Source organism: Oncorhynchus gorbuscha, linkage group LG04 (assembly GCF_021184085.1).
Source record: "Oncorhynchus gorbuscha isolate QuinsamMale2020 ecotype Even-year linkage group LG04, OgorEven_v1.0, whole genome shotgun sequence".
NCBI classification, from domain to species: Eukaryota; Metazoa; Chordata; class Actinopteri; order Salmoniformes; family Salmonidae; genus Oncorhynchus; species Oncorhynchus gorbuscha.
Window position 1 is genome coordinate 65277670 of NC_060176.1, and position 17305 is coordinate 65294974.

The window sequence follows — 17305 nt, forward strand, 5'->3', positions numbered from 1 at the left end:
TTTGTTGTTATAAAGAAATAACAAAACATGCCAAAAAGCTGCTGTGTTGTTCAACATAAATGCAATCAGGTAAAAAATCCCAACCTACAGATTGCAACGTACCACGTAGGGAAATAGAGCCTGTGAGAAGAGCACTGTGGCTTCAGGCTATTGGGCATGGGAGACTGAGACTGGGAGATGTGGGAGACTGGGAGATGTGGGAGACTGGGATACTGGTGGACGTGGGAGACTGGGAGATGTGGGAGACTGGGAGATGTGGGAGACGTGGGAGACTGGGAGAGTGGGAGATCTGGGAGATGTGGGAGACTGGGAGATGAGACTGGGAGATGTGGGAGACTGGGAGATGTGGGAGACGTGGGAGATGTGGGAGACGTGGGAGAGTGGGAGATCTGGGAGACTGGGAGACTGTGAGATGTGGGAGAGTGGGAGACGTGGGAGATGTGGGGACCCGGTGTGTGGAAAACATTTAATCACAGGTAAGACATTTAACTTGTTTAGTATAGTCCCTTTGTAACTCCACTCACTACTTGTAGATGTATAGTCTTTTTTTGTGTTGCTGGTCTTGGCTAGCTAGCTAGTACTCCCTCACGTGGCTGCTAGCACCATCGTAAAAAGGGGATGAGAGAAGCCCTACAATATTAGGTTTTTCTATGTAGCGACAACACTATGGAGCAGGCAATGTTGAAAAGTAATATTTACACGTTGTACTTTTCTTAAATGTAGTTTTGAAATTGACTAAAACAAACAGATATGACAAGAACATTTAGTCTGAAAAAGGTCACGTTTTTGCTGTGAGTCAATGGGGTAACCACAGGTTATTTTCCCCACAGGCAGGCAGGGCCGCAACGTTCTATCTAATACCGACTGGGACTATGGGGAGAGCCGAAGAACCCTTTTGGAACCCTCTTTTCTAAGAGTGTATGCATAACATATTTAACTGCACATTATTATAGTCATGTAGTCCTGTAGTGACCACTGTAAAGAAAGCATATCAACAGGACAACATTCTCATGTATGATTTAGCAGCTGTGTGACTGCTGTGTGACCAAACTGACATGATGTCAGTGTGTGTGTGTGTGTGTGTGTGTGTGTGTGTGTGTGTGTGTGTGTGTGTGTGTGTGTGTGTGTGTGTGTGTGTGTGTGTGTGTGTGTGTGTGTGTGTGTGTGTGTGTGTGTGTGTGTGTGTGTGTGTGTGTGTGTGTGTGTGTGTGTGTGTGTGGTCATCACATTCACTTCAATCATATAGACTGAGAATTGGCATCAGAAAAATGAAGGAAGTATTCGAGCGAGATAGTGGTGGGTATCTCAGTCCAGCACACCACAATACCCACTAGGCAAAACACAATCTGCCTCTGAAGTGGAGATAAGTCTAGTAATCCCCTGGTTCAAGGCTTGGGTGTGGAGCAGGGGTCATGCAACTCTGGACCAGTGAAGGGTGTAGAGTGAAATGTCAGCATCAACACAACGTCAAAACAAAGTCAAAATAACTACAAAACAATCATCACCTTTCATAAAGCTTTTTGTTTGGTTACTCCTTAAAGAGTCTATTCACATGCATCAATCTAAGCAGCATATTTAAAAAATCCCCATAAAATGCTGTCAGTTTAAGTTAGAGATATGTTTTTTTATGGGCTGCATCCGCCTATGTCGGCCTTACGCATCTGCGGTGAAAGATGGCTGATCTACAGCGGTGTTAGTCAGACAATGAGACATCCCGAAAACCGGACTTCTCACGAAACCATCTGTAATGCCGGATATGACCCCTCTATGGAAAGACGAGACTCTCATGGACACGATGGTGTTCTCTGTTTTGCTTATCTTCCCACAAGTGTCACGGGACTCGTCTGAAGGTAACCCGTACAAATGAATGGAAGTATTGAGATAGACAGACTTCTTAAATCTCCTAGATACTGTATAGGACAGACTTCTTACATCTCCTAGATACTGTATAGGACAGACTTCTTAAATCTCCTAGATACTGTATAGGACAGACTTCTTAAATCTCCTAGATACTGTATAGGACAGACTTCTTAAATCTCCTAGATACTGTATAGGACAGACTTCTTAAATCTCCTAGATACTGTATAGGACAGACTTCTTACATCTCCTAGATACTGTATAGGGCAGACTTCTTAAATCTCCTAGATACTGTATAGGACAGACTTCTTACATCTCCTGGATACTGTATAGGACAGACTTCTTACATCTCCTAGATACTGTATAGGACAGACTTCTTACATCTCCTAGATACTGTATAGGACAGACTTCTTACATCTCCTAGATACTGTATAGGACAGACTTCTTACATCTCCTAGATACTGTATAGGACAGACTTCCTACATCTCCTAGATACTGTATAGGACAGACTTCTTACATCTCCTAGATACTGTATAGGACAGACTTCTTACATCTCCTAGATACTGTATAGGACAGACTTCTTACATCTCCTAGATACTGTATAGGACAGACTTCTTACATCTCCTAGATACTGTATAGGACAGACTTAAATTTCCTGGATACTGTATAGGACAGACTTACATCTCCTAGATACTGTATAGGACAGACACTTCAAAGCCTTGTTCTTTCTGATTTCTCTTTGATTGTCTTTTCTGCTATTTATGAACGTGTTATTCAATGCGTTTCTATGGGCTATAGTAGTCAAGGCCAAATTCTATCATTTATCAAATAATTGTTTTATTTATTTTTTTATTCATAAAGGGGTCCTATAATTCCAAATCAAATAGTTAAATGATCCATGGTATGACCATCTTAAAACAATTCCATATGTCAGCTTAGTAAAAAAAAAACAATGGCTTAGACTTTTAAACATCAAATAAGCTTTATGCCCCATCATCAGGAATGCTCTCATCACAATCACACAGTCATTATCTTCAACCATCATGTACCCTTTTCAGGTGTGGTAACATTTTTAAAACCTTTCCCCTTGTGTTACCTTTTTAAAAGCTTTCCCCTGTACTTCTTTAGGCTTCACATCTGACAGGGCACTCCATACGATGACGTCTGGAAGTAGGCCCGACTGTCAGCTCTCTGTTGAGGTTGGTCCTAACGACACAATCATGGGCCAATACGCCATTCAGCAGATCAAAGAGCCTCTCTACCATTTACCCACTGAAATACAAACAGGAACCATCTGTGAAATCACCCTGTCCTCCCAGCAGCTATTACACTCAATGTGTGTGTGAGTGCGCAACTTCTGGTGTGCGTTTACTGTGAACACTGAGGCTGTATCTGCTTTAAGTTACAGTTATAACAGTGGCCAAGTAGGCTACTGTGGCTATGTGATCATAATGTAGGCCTAACAGAGTGGCCTACCATCAATAACAATGCATCCAATAACATTTTAGCATGGAAATAGCTATCATTCAGCCTACAGTAGCAGCCAATGTGTTGTGTTCAAAGTAGGCCCACATTCCATTTGACTTTTGGAAAAAAATATGCAGGGTTTGACACTGTCCTGTTAATCCACTTGTCCTTCAGACAAGGAGGTGATTGAAAATGTGTTGATTGATGCAAGAAACCACTTTACAAAATAAAGTTAATTCATATTCCCATACCATTATTACAGAGAATCAGACTAATTATGCTACCCTCTGCCTATTGGCTACTTAGATTATTCAAGCCTGTCTCAAAATACACTGCTCAAAAAAATAAAGGGAACACTTAAACAACACAATGTAACTCCAAGTCAATCACATATCTGTGAAATCAAACTGTCCACGTAGGAAGCAACACTGATTGACAATAAATTTCACATGCTGTTGTGCAAATGGAATAGACAACAGGTGGAAATTATAGGCATTTAGCAAGACACCCCCAATAAAGGAGTGGTTCTGCAGGTGGGGACCACAGACCACTTCTCAGTTCCTATGCTTCCTGGCTGATGTTTTGGTCACTTTTGAATGCTGGCGGTGCTTTCACTCTAGTGGTAGCATGAGACGGAGTCTACAACCCACACAAGTGGCTCAGGTAGTGCAGCTCATCCAGGATGGCACATCAATGCGAGATGTGGCTAGAAGGTTTGCTGTGTCTGTCAGCGTAGTGTCCAGAGCATGGAGGCGCTACCAGGAGACAGGCCAGTACATCAGGAGACGTGGAGGAGGCCGTAGGAGGGCAACAACCCAGCAGCAGGACCTCTACCTCCGCCTTTGTGCAAGGAGGAGCACTGCCAGAGCCCTGCAAAATGACCTCCAGCAGGCCACAAATGTGCATGTGTCTGCTCAAACGGTCAGAAACAGACTCCATGAGGGTGGTATGAGGGTTCGACGTCCACAGGTGGGGGTTGTGCTTTACAGCTCAACACCGTGCAGGACGTTTGGCATTTGCCAGAGAACACCAAGATTGGCAAATTCGCCACTGGCGCCCTGTGCTCTTCACAGATTAAAGCAGGTTCACACTGAGCACATGTGACAGACGTGACAGTCTGGAGACGCCGTAGAGAACGTTCTGCTGCCTGCAACATCCTCCAGCATGACCGGTTTGGCAGTGGGTCAGTCATGGTGTGGGGTGGCATTTCTTTGGGGGGCCGCACAGCCCTCCATGTGCTCGCCAGAGGTAGCCTGACTGCCATTAGGTACAGAGATGAGATCCTCAGACCCCTTGTGAGACCATATGCTGGTGTGATTGGCCCTGGGTTCCTCCTACTGCAAAACAATGCTAGACCTCATGTGGCTGGAGTGTGTCAGCAGTTCCTGCAAGAGGAACGAATTGATGCTATGGACTGGCCCGCCCGTTCCCCAGACCTGAATCCAATTGAGCACATCTGGGACATCATGTCTCGCTCCATCCACCAACGCCACGTTGCACCACAGACTGTCCAGGAGTTGGCGGATGCTTTAGTCCAGGTCTGGGAGGAGATCCCTCAGGAGACCATCCGCCACCTCATCAGGAGCATGCCCAGGCGTTGTAGGGAGGTCATACAGGCACGTGGAGGCCACACACACTACTGAGCCTCATTTTGACTTGTTTTAAGGACATTACATCAAAGTTGGATCAGCCTGTAGTGTGGTTTTCCACTTTGATTTTGAGTGTGACTCCAAATCCAGACCTCCATGGGTTGATAAATTTGATTTTTGTGTGATTTTGTTGTCAGCACATTCAACTATGTAAAGAAAAAAGTATTTAATAAGAATATTTCATTCATTCAGATCTAGGATGTGTTATTTTAGTGTTCCCTTTATTTTTTTTGAGCAGTGTACAACACTGCCCCTTTAAGACAGCAAAAAATTTGATTTACTTGACTCGCTTTTCAAAAATGTCTAGAAATGCACACATTTTGTGCTCTTGTAGGAAGCAACCATTCCCCCATTGCTGACTAGAAATTAGCTATAACTGGGCTAATAACTCACTAACTAGCAAAGAATATGAACAAATGTGTACGTGTGGCTATAAGCAGCTCTCGCTTTGATCTTAAAACAAGCGCATCTAGACACGACCTCTCATGCTGTAAACATAGTCCAGTTTGGCACAGATCCATATATGACAATGGACTATTTGCATATAGGGATACTGCAGCTGGTTATTGGTTATGCCACACCGGTCTGTAGAATAAGGGCTGAGGTGCCTGTCATTGCAAAATAATCCTATTCCGGTGTGTTCAGCATACAACAAAATATCATGTATAGTTAATTTTGCATAATAAGTTTGGCATATTTGATTTTGTTTCGGTTTGTTGCGCTGAAAGTGGTTAATATTGGCAATTCCCATAGTAGAGGGAAATGTTGATAATGTTAACTAAAGGGAAAAACTAGAGAGTTGAGTGAAGTTCAATCTCGTGCTTCTCTGCGCGAGCTAATATTTCTTCTGCACAGAAGTCCCAGGTGAGCTGCGCAGCCGCGCACGCGCACAGCTTAGAGGGCACATTAGTCATTACCCTCACTATATGGAATGGGTGTGTTTGATCATGGTGTGTGTGTGTGTGTGTGTGTGTGTGTGTGTGTGTGTGTGTGTGTGTGTGTGTGTGTGTGTGTGTGTGTGTGTGTGTGTGTGTGTGTGTGTGTGTGTGTGTGTGTGTGTGTGTGTGTGTGTGTGTGTGTGTGTGTGTGTGTGTGTGTGTGTGTGCCTACATCAAACACATTTCCTGTGTTTAAAAAAACATTTCCTTTGTGCAGTTCCTGGTGTTCTGCTGTCTGTCCACTCCTGCCCAGACAGATTACATCCAGTGTTGTGTTCAATAAGCAGCAAAAGGCGCGTACTACCTGGACTTGTCCTTTAAGAAACACATTTTGTTTTCCGTAGCAAATTATTATTCTTTTTCCATTGGGTGCCGTAATGAACACGACCCAGATGACCTCGTGCCCAGTACTTTCAATCATGTCTCCCTCAGTCACACTAAGACAGTATGACTGTAACTGACACAAGTCTTAAATACCCTGGACCCTGCTAGCTAGCTCACACAGACACACATACTAGACACAGACAAACACAGAAACACACACATACTACGCACAAACAAAATCAGTGTGTAATCAGAAAGCATAATCGTCCCTGTTTATCGTGCCTAGGTAGCTGGACTGAATTGTGATCCATTTAAGAAAGTGTCACGCTATGGGTTTGATTGGATTTAGGGCTGGGGACCGCATCGTTGCCTTGGCGACAACTCCACATATGAAATGTGACACTGTGGATTGGTGTGGTTTGGGTTTGAGACCAGTAAGCTGCCAAGGCCAGGAGTGCCCAACAAATAACTAAAAATCTAAACTTTCCATTCCATTGGGGTAAGTGTGTGTGTGTGTGTGTGTGTGTGTGTGTGTGTGTGTGTGTGTGTGTGTGTGTGTGTGTGTGTGTGTGTGTGTGTGTGTGTGTGTGTGTGTGTGTGTGTGTGTGTGTGTGTGTGTGTGTGTGTGTGTGTGTGTGTGTGTATATAAGGCTTCATGAGCTCTATGTCTAAAATTGTGAGATGCTCAAACTAGAGTATTGGAATGGTTTTACAGCAGAGCACCAAAAAAGGACATATGGTGTATTATCAATTGTACCGTACACTGTCACACCCTGATCTGTTTCACCTGTATTTGTGTTTGTCTCCACCCCCCTCCAGGTGTCGCCCATCTTCCCCATTATCCCCTGTGTATTTATACCTGTGTTCTGTGTTTGTCTGTTGCCAGTTAATTTTGTTTCATCAAGCCTACCAGCGTTTTTCCCTCTGCTCCGGTCTCTCGATTGTTCCTGTTTCATAGTTTTCCCGGTGTTTCTGCCTGCCCTGACCCTGACCCTGCCTACCGTCCTGTACTTTTGCCCCACCTTTCTGGATTACTGACCTTTTCCTGCCCTGACCCTGAGCCTGCCTGCTGTCCTGTACCTTTGCCCCGCCTATCTGGATAACTGACCTCTGCCTGCCCTTGACCTGCCTGTTCAATTAATAAACTGTTGTTACTTCGATGTTGTCTGCATCTGGGTCTTACCTGAAACGTGATAGTATACAAGTCACTGGCATTGCTAAATATCTGTATTCAAATGGACATGATATTCGTCCCTTTGTGTTCAGGGGACAGTGTGTTTTCGACCTGTTCGGGAACTCTGTGCAAAGGCGAAAAGTACAGAGTCAGCTCATTTTGCACAAATCCTGGAAACAAGCCTGCTTATCCCTCAAGCCATGCACTTTCTGCCGGAATATGGTCTTCGGAAAAACAGGAAGAAACGCCTCTGAATGTTTCACTGGAATCGTGTTGACAGTATTTGCAGGGAGGAGATGAGATTCTGCTGGCATGACATGAAAGATTAGGCTTGATCTTGAAGGACGTAGTAAGACAAACCCTCTCAATCACTCCCATGAGATGGGTAGTATAAACCGTTACACACCGCTCCAGTGACACAGCTTCAGATTAGGGATGCATGATATATCGTGAACATATCGGAATCGGCTGATACCGATGTTGGCATTTTTAGCTAATATCCGATTCCGATATGTTCACGATATATATTTATTTATTTATTTATCCGTTATTTTACCAGGTAAGTTGACTGAGAACATGTTCTCATTTGCAGCAACGACCTGGGGAATAGTTACAGGGGAGAGGAGGGGGATTAATGAGCCAATTGTAAACTGGGGATTATTAGGTGACCATGATGGTTTGTGGGCCAGATTGGGAATTTAGCCAGGACACCGGGGTTAACACCCCTACTCTTACGATAAGTGCCATGGGATCTTTAATGACCTCAGAGAGTCAGGAAACCCGTTTAACGTCCCATCCGAAAGACTGCACCCTACACAGGGCTATGCATATATGCATATATCGATGTCTAGTTTAACGCCGTGGTGCAAAGCCAATGTCAAAGCTGACGTGCATGCCTATATAACGAAGGTACATGACGCAATGACGCCACACAAAATTTTGCGCTATATGTTCAACACAGCATTCCTAAACCAGCCCACAATGTCTGCCAGTCAACAAGTCAAAATTTCAGGTCAAAGGTGAAATCCATTAAAGCCAAGATAATGGAATTCATTGCCCTTGATAATTAACCGTTTTCTGTCGTGGGTGATGTTTGCTTTCGCCGACAGGTCGAGCACCGGTTAACACTACCAAGTGCGCTACTTTTCCAATGGGACTCACAATCACGGCCGGATGTGATACAGCCTGGATTCGAACCAGGGAGTGTACTGACACCTCTTGCACTGAGATGCAGTGCCTTAGAACTCTGTGTCCATGTGTGTGACTCCATCTCTAGTTATTATCTGTCTATTAATTTGGTACTATTCATATTATATTTAACCGTATTTTTACCTGTATTTGAGGTCATGGACGTAGGTACTACCCAGCAGGCTCTGGATGGTTCTCTTGGTCTCGTCCAGCAGGTTCTTGGTGGCAGAGTCTCCCACGGCCAGCGTGACGATGCGCCCCGCAGGCAGCGACTGGAGAAGATGCATAAGCCGCCGGCTGTCGTTCCGTGAGTCATATGTGTCGTAGCGCTCGGTGAACAGAACAGCGGCCGTGTCCTGGTCCACCACACGCAGGTTGATGCCACGGCTAAAGTTGCGCTGAAAGGCATAGCCCCCCGTGGCTAGGCCTGAGGAGGGGATGCTGCGGGTCAGGAGGGTCCACGACAGCCTCTCTGTCCCGTGAAGCTCCAGGGTTGCGCCTCCACGCACCCCAATGAACTTCCGGCCCAGTTCCGGTACTTCTGCTACGGCCTTCTCGTCTGAACGGCCCAGGAGGGTGATGGTGGCCCGGGAGCGGTAACGGCATTTGGGGGCACCGATGTGCAGCGAACCCCCGTCTTCAATCAGCACATTACGTGTTCTGAGAGTGATGTTTTTGGAGCCCTCAGTATTGTCTGCAAAGACCACTCGGCCTGTGGGAAGACAGATATAGGCTAAAACATAAAACAATCACTTCATCAGAGGCCATTTCTTTATGATACCTTCTAGAGAAAACCATATTATTCTCAGTGCCAGTGCCAAATACTGCATGCTCTGTCTCTATTTACGTCTGGGGTGGAAATGTGTTCAGATCAGAGAGAGGACCTAACCTACCTCCTGATTGGATGGTTAGGGAGTAGAAGGTAGCAGAAGAGTCCAATCGAAACAGATCTCCCCCTCGGACGACCATGGCCTTCTCTGGGTTGTGACCTGGGTTCCAGCTGCTCAGGGAGGGGCTGTGGTCTGGACAGTTCTCTGTGCACACAGACAGGACCAATCAAAGACAACATCACTGACACAGCACATAAGATACAGAAGCTCCCGGTCAGAGAAAAATAGGGTATGGTAGAAAACTATAGTCAATAACTTATGAGTATGGTGGAGCAATGGACCTAAGTAACTTAGCCAAGTCCGTATTAACAGCTCATAACATCCGTATACTCACACAAACACACACTCACCGTCCAACACGTCTCCACTGGTGAGGCTGAGGATGAGGATGAGCAAGAGGAAAAAGGAACCCAGGGAGACACTAAAGCAGATGAAGGTGTTCTTCCTCAGAACCTGAGCACGCTCCCGGTGCTGCCCCTCCTCTGATAGGTTAAAGGTTGCCCGGCACTCAGGAGGCGGGCCAATGGGCTTCAGAGGGGGAGGGGGTGGGGCCTTGGCCGGAGGTGGGGAGCGGACAGGTATGACCCTGCCGGAGACGCATCCTGGCGACCGGAGGTTACCGTTGGGCGGGGCCACAAAGACGGGGACGCGACTGGGGCCATCACTCATCTGCATGGTATCTGTCTGCTACCGACACAGAGAGACAGAGAGATAGAGAGACAGAGAGAGAGACTTTTTGGCTTTCTTTAATGAAACATTCTCATTTCATTAAACCTCCCCCACGCCCCCTTCAAATATAACCTGTACTGCAGACATGTACCATACTCACCTTGCCCTCGACCCCACGATACAAAACAACACCACACATCACAATAACCAAAAACCTCACCACTTCTACAACCGTAAATCCAAAACATCTTCCCCAGCTATACAGACAACCCCCCCAACACACCATATCTCCTGAAACATCTCACTTTTTAACATTTTATAGAACTCAAATTCTACCCTAAGGCGTGCAGAGGGTCTGTTATCCCCCCACCTTTGACCCTGTTCCTCCTTGTTAGACAAATAGCCAACTTTGCAAACAGAAAATTCAAGAAAACACATTTGGCCTTCTCCTTATTTGAATACCTCTACCCCATTATAAACATCCCAACAGTAAAAACCACTCCCAACCTCTTACACAGACATTCCAACAGAGACATTATTGGCATTAACCTGGCGCACACAGAAAACACATGAATCACAGTTTCTCTCATAACACAGAAAGGACACCCCTGCCCGGATTTCCACCCCTCATCTCCCAGCAGTCGCAGGTCACCCAGCCTAAGTAAACCCGCTGCCATCTGTTGCCTCTGCAGGGTGGCTGACTGAACCGATCTCAAAGAGAGAGAGCTGCCAGGCCCTCAGCACTGCAGCTGCCAGGCCATCAGCACTGCAGAGTAAAAGTCTGAGAAACCTGCTGTACTCAGCCTCTCCAGCTTCATGAGGAATAGCTGCCGGTCCAACCCTAATCAGCCAGCTCTCCTCAGCAGAGCGCATGCTGGTTCCCTCCAGCCGACATCAATACGGTACAGCAGTCTCTGCACCGCCAACCAAGAATTCACAAAACAGGACAAACACCAAATTGAGACTCTGCATGCAGAATTCTGTAAAAATATATCCTCTGTGTCCAACATAAAACACCAAATAATGCATGAGGAGCAGAATTAGGCCGATACCCGCTAATTATCAAAATCCAGAAAAAAAGCTGTTCAATTCTACAACCACCTAAAAGGAAGCGATTCCCAAACCTTCCATAACAAAGCCATCACATACAGAGAGATTAACCTGGAGAAGAGTCCCCTAAGCAAGCTGGTCCTGTGGCTCGGTGAACAGAACAAACACAAACAGACCCCACAGAGCTCCAGGGCAGCAACACAATTAGACCTGTCACGTTCTGACCTTAGTTCCTTTGTTTTGTCTTTGTTTATATGGTCAGGGCGTGAGTTGGGGTGGGCAGTCTATGTTTGTTTTTCTATGTTGGTTTCTGTGTTCGGCCTAGTATGGTTCTCAATCAGAGGTAGGTGTCGTTAGTTGTCTCTGATTGAGAATCATACTTAGGAAGCCTTTTTCCACCTGGGTTTCGTGGGTGTTTATTTTCTGTCTTTGTGTATGTCGCCAGACAGGACTGTTTCGGTTTTTGATCGTTCACTTTATTGTTTTTGTATTTCAGTGTTCAGTTTGATTCATTAAATCATGAACACTTACCACGCTGCAAATTGGTCCTCCGATCCTTCTCGCTACTCCTCCTCAGGAGAGGAGGACGAGATCCATTTCAAGACCCAACCAAATCATGAGAAAACAAAGATAATTACTTGACACATTGGAAAGGATTAACAAAAAAACAGAGCAAACTAGAATGCTATTTGGCCCTAAACAGAGAGTACACAGTGGCAGAATACCTTACCACTATGACTGACCAAAACTTAAGGAAAGCTTTGACTATGTACAGACTCAGTGAGCATAGCCTTGCTATTGAGAAAGGCAGCCATAGGCAGACCTGGCTCAAGAGAAGACAGGCTATGTGCACACTGACCACAAAATGAGGTGGAAACTGAGCTGCACTTCCTAACCTCCTGCCAAATGTATGACCATATTAGAGACACATATTTCCCTCAGATTACACAGATCCACAAAGAATTTGAAAACAAACTCTTTGATAAACTCCCATATCTACTGGGTGAAATACCACATTGTGCCATCACAGCAGCAAGATGTGTGACCTGTTGCCACAAGAAAAGGGCAACCAGTTAACACCATTGTAAATACAACCCATATTTATATTGATATATTTTCCCTTTTGTATTTTAACCTTTTGCACATCGTTAAAACACTGTATATATACATAATACGACATTTGTAATTTCTTGATTATTTTGGAACTTCTGTGAGTGTAATGTTTACTGTTCATTTTTATTGTTTATTTCACTTTCGTATATTATCTACTTCACTTGCTTTGGCAATGTTAACATATGTTTCACATGCCAATAAAGCCACTTGAATTGAGAGCGCGAGAGAGAGAGAGCGAGAAAGTGGATAAATAATGGGGTCTTAAACTCAGGGAAACAAGGCAATGAGCCAGCAGGCATTTACTGTTTATCCCAGGTAAACTGTGGGGGGTTTATTTGAAATTGACAATGAATCTGTCCATCCAGGACAATCCCCTGGGATTGTTTATTTAGAGGGAGTGACCTTGTCTGCCTTTGTCCAGAGTAATGAAGGAGATTTTCAATGGATTTCTACATTCTGAAGTCATGTTAAAATAGCAGACAGATGGCACCAATTAGAGTGCTAGAGGAAAATGCCCCCACACGCACAAACATACATACATACACATATACACACACACATACACAAACATACACGCACACACATAGAGAGGACATTACACTACTAAAAACACCCTCTTTTTTTACCCCTTTTTCTCCCCAATTTCGTGGTATCCAATTGTTTTAGTAGCTACTATCTTGTCTCATCGCTACAACTCCCGTACGGGCTCGGGAGAGACAAAGGTTGAAAGTCATGCGTCCTCCGATACACAACCCAACCAAGCCGCACTGCTTCTTTACACAGCGCGCATCCAACCCGGAAGCCAGCCGCACCAATGTGTCGGAGGAAACACCGTGCACCTGGCACCCTTGGTTAGCGTGCACTGCGCCCGGCCGGCCACAGGAGTCGCTGGTGCGCGATGAGACAAGGACATCCCTACCTGCCAAACCCTCCCTAACCCGAACGACGCTAGGCCAATTGTGCGTCGCCCCACGGACCTCCCGGTCGCGGCCGGTTACGACAGAGCCTGGGAGCGAACCCAGTCTCTCATGGCACAGCTGGAGTTGCAGTACAGCGCCCATAACCACTGCGCCACCCGGGAGGCCCTCAAAAACTCCCTTTTTGACACCCCTGACACAGCAATGTCAGCACCAGTCCCATGCATGAGCATCCAACTGTCTTCTTTCAATGAGAGGAACATATTAACTCTACATGTTCAGTTCATTCGGAAAGTATTAAGACCCCTGGACTTTTCCACATTTTGTTACATTTAAGCCTTATTCTAAACTGTATTAAATAAAAAACATTCCTCATCAATCCACACAATGCCCCATAATGACAAAGCGAAAACTGGTTTTAGAAATTTTAGCAAATGTATTCAAAATAAAAAACAGAAATACCTTATTTATATAAGTCTTCAGACCCTTTGCTATGAGACTCAAAACTGAGCTCAAGTACATCCTGTGCCCACTGATCATCCTTGAGATGTTACTACAACTTGATTGGAGTCCACCTATGGTAAATTCAATTGATTGGACATGATTTGGAAAGGCACACACATGTCTATATAAGGTCCCACAGTTGACAGTGCATGTCAGAGCAAAAACCAAGCCATGTGGGTGAAGGAATTGCCCATAGAGCTCAGAAACAGGATTGTGTTGAGGCAGAAATCTGGGGAAGGGTGCCAAAATAGTTCTGCAACATTGAAGGTCACCAAGAACACAGTGGCCTCCATCATTCTTAAATGGAAGAAGTTTAGAACCACAAAGACTCTTCCTAGAGCTAGCCACCCGGCGAAACTGAGCAATCGGGGGAAAAGGGCCTTGGTCAGGGAGGTGACCAAGAACCCGATGTTCACCCGGACAGAGCTCCAAAGTCCCTCTGTGTTGATGGGAGAACCTTCCAGTAGGACAACCATCTTTGCGGCACTTCACAAATCAGGCCTTTATGGTAGAGTGGCCAGACGGAAGCCACTCCTCAGTAAAAGGCACATGACTATCCCACTTGGAGTTTGCTAAATGGCACCTAAAGGACTCTCAGACCATAAGAAACAAAATTATCTGGTCTGATGAAATAAAGATTTAACTATTTGGCCTGAATACCAAGAGTCACATCTGGAGGAAACCTGGCACCATCCCTATGGTGAAGCATGGTGGTGGCAGCATCATGCTGTGGCAATGTTTTTCAGCGGCAAGGACTGGGATACTAGTCAGGATCGAGGGAAAGATGAACAGAGCAAAGTACAGAGATCCTTGATGAAAACCTGCTCAGGACCTCAGACTGGGTGAAGGTTCACCTTCCAACAGGACAACAACCTTAAGCACACAGCCAAGACAATGCAAGAGAGGCTTCGGGACAAGTCTCTGAATGTCCTTGAGTGGCCCAGCCAGATCCCGGACTTGAACCTGATCTAACAGCTCTGGAGAGACCTGAAAACAGCTGTACAGCAAAGCTCCCCATCCAACCTGACAGAGCTTGAGAGGATCTGCAGAGAAGAATGGGAGAAACTCCACAAATACAGGTGTGTCAAGCTTGTAGCGTCATACTCAAGAAGACTCGAGGCTGTAATCACTGCCAAAGATGTTTCAACAAAGTACTGAGTAAAGGGTCTGAATACTTATGTAAATGTGATATTTCAGTTTTTTATTTTGAATAAACTTGCAAAAATAAAAAATAAAAAGTTTTTGCTTTGTCATTATTGGGTATTGTGTGTAGATTGATGAGGGGGGAAAACAATGTAATCAATTTTAGAATAAGGCTGTAATGTAAAACAAAATGTGGAAAAAGTCAAGGGGTCTGAATAATTTCCGAATGCGACATATATATGCTTCATACAATCAATGCTTTCCTTTTATCAGAAATTCTTTCGACAGACCACCCTCTAAGTATGGCCACAGATGTGACCCACCCAACTCAGGTACAGAGAGAGTCGAGTGATAGTCTGAGGTCAGCACAGGTGGGCCTATCGCTCCGTGTCACTGTTCTGCCCTTGTAACCATGCTGGTTTAGCTGAGGTGCACAGTTTGTGTTCTGAGCAGCACCAAGACTAGAGGAGCCTGCTTCTCTTTGGAATAATGACTCAGCCTTTCAGTCCTTAGATTGAAGCTGGTAAACCTCACAATTAAAGCTAGAGTCTGTGATAAAAATAAAAAATATAACAGGGCACATGTTTTGGTATATAGCTGAGGGATGGGGTTAAGGAACTGTAACCCCTCTTACAATTAATAGACATCACTCTATATGCAATGACTGTCCATGACATGTAAGAGATCGTTTTAAACCTATTTTGTTGTTTGTAAACAATGAGTAATAAAACCTAATATTTTAGGTTATGTTAATGACAGACATGCTAAGCTAATGAGGCATTTATAAATGATTGAAGAATCAATAGGTTTCAATTAAGAATTTAAATTACCATTGAACAGCATCCCAAATCCCAAAAATAAAGCTTTAACCATATCAGTTAATTAGCTAGCCAGTTAGCCTATTACAATGCATTAACACTGTACAACTTTAAAGTAAACATAATAATAAAATATCTGAAATGGAAAGTCCTACAAACTATCACTCATAGCACAGTACCACATATATTATTGCAACAATGTTTCAACCCAAGATCTTTATAAAGTTAAACTTGAAACCATTATTCCCATAACATAATCATACACCTCTGCGACCAAGTATCGTGAAATACAGTGAAATAGTTGAGTAGCATGAAAGATGTAGGGATGGATTTGGTCACATTTCTATGTTAAACACTGCTTTACTGGCACACAGTGGGACCTTATATAGAACAACATGGAACTTTTCAACAACATGGGTTTGGGTACAACAACAAAAAAGAAGCAAGACAGCACTAAGCACCTCTTTTTACCATACAATAATCACATTATTTTGTTAAATCACACAGCAGCTAGGCTACACTACAGACCGTTTGCTAAATACTTATAGGAAATATTATATCAATAGCCAGGGCATGATAGTGGTACCATCCGAACAATGTGAGGTCTCCTACCTTTCACGGGATTACTCTGTGCCTTCACTGGCCATTCGCTCTCTTCCAAACAGCAAGCGTTGTAACGATGCGTTGACTGACGGAAGTCATGGAACGAATACTTAGAAAAAATCTACAGTTTGCGTTGTGTGTTCTTTTTATACTTTTACATTGTGTTTTCTTTCGGGGCTGTAGACTGCCAGCCCCCGTCCCAGGCGCGGTTTGGAGAGGAAGTGAGCGGAGAGTACGGGTTCATGGGAGGGGCTTGAGTTGACTCCCACTGCCTCCGCCACCTGCTGTCAAGTATCCCTGACTGCAGTGTGCAGTTCGGGGCGGGGCTCAATGTGGGGGCTCACGTTTGACCACGCCCACTGTTTTGGGGGGTTCATCTGAGGTTTGACAGTCACACACTGAATACAAACACACACGTTTGTGCAAGGCACATGTTGAATAGAAACATATTTCATTTTTGAAGACCATAAGAGATATTATATAAAGTGGTACCAGCACATGTGTTTTTGCTTCATGTTATATTTGAGACAAGCAACTGATATTTGACCCCAAAAAAACATCTGTGATATGAGGTCTCCTACCTTTCACGGGATTACTCTGTGCCTTCACAGGCCATTCGCTCTCTTCCAAACAGCAAGCGTTGTTCAGATTATGGATGTGTCACTGCAACCTTAAAGGTCCTCAATGATGTCACCATTGCCCTTGATTCTAAGCAATATTGTGCTGCTATTTTAATTGACTTGGCCAAAGCTTTTGATACGGTAGATCATTCCATTCTTGTGGGCCGGCTAAGGAGTAGTGGTGTCTCTGAGGGATCTTCGGCCTGGTTTGCTAACTACCTCTCTCAAAGAGTGCAGTGTATAAAGTCAGAAAATCTGCAGTCTCAACCACTGCCTGTCACCAGGAAAGTACCCTAAGGCTCAATCCTAGGCCCCACGCTCTTCTCAATTTACATCAACAACATAGCTCAGGCAGTAGGAATCTCTCTTATCCATTTATAT

General features: G+C 44.7%; 1 protein-coding gene across 6 annotated transcripts in view; it reads right to left on the reverse strand.

The window, feature by feature from the left end:
- The window catches only part of cemip2 (cell migration inducing hyaluronidase 2), a 44177-nt gene extending 27275 nt beyond the window's left edge, over positions 1-16902 (reverse strand). Inside the window, exons 1-5 of one of the 6 annotated variants that reach the window (XM_046347801.1) lie at positions 16314-16536; positions 11738-11778; positions 9838-10171; positions 9491-9631; positions 8742-9309 (exon numbers count right to left, since the gene is read on the reverse strand). In XM_046347801.1, coding sequence (XP_046203757.1) covers positions 8742-9309; positions 9491-9631; positions 9838-10162 — 1034 coding nt within the window. In that variant the 5' untranslated portion in view covers positions 10163-10171; positions 11738-11778; positions 16314-16536. Of the gene's footprint in view, positions 1-8741; positions 9310-9490; positions 9632-9837; positions 10175-11737; positions 11779-16313; positions 16537-16885 lie in introns of those variants that run through there. The other 5 variants (XM_046347799.1, XM_046347803.1, XM_046347802.1 and 2 more) reach the window with 5 other exon arrangements.
- Between the last annotated feature and the right edge of the window lie 403 nt (positions 16903-17305).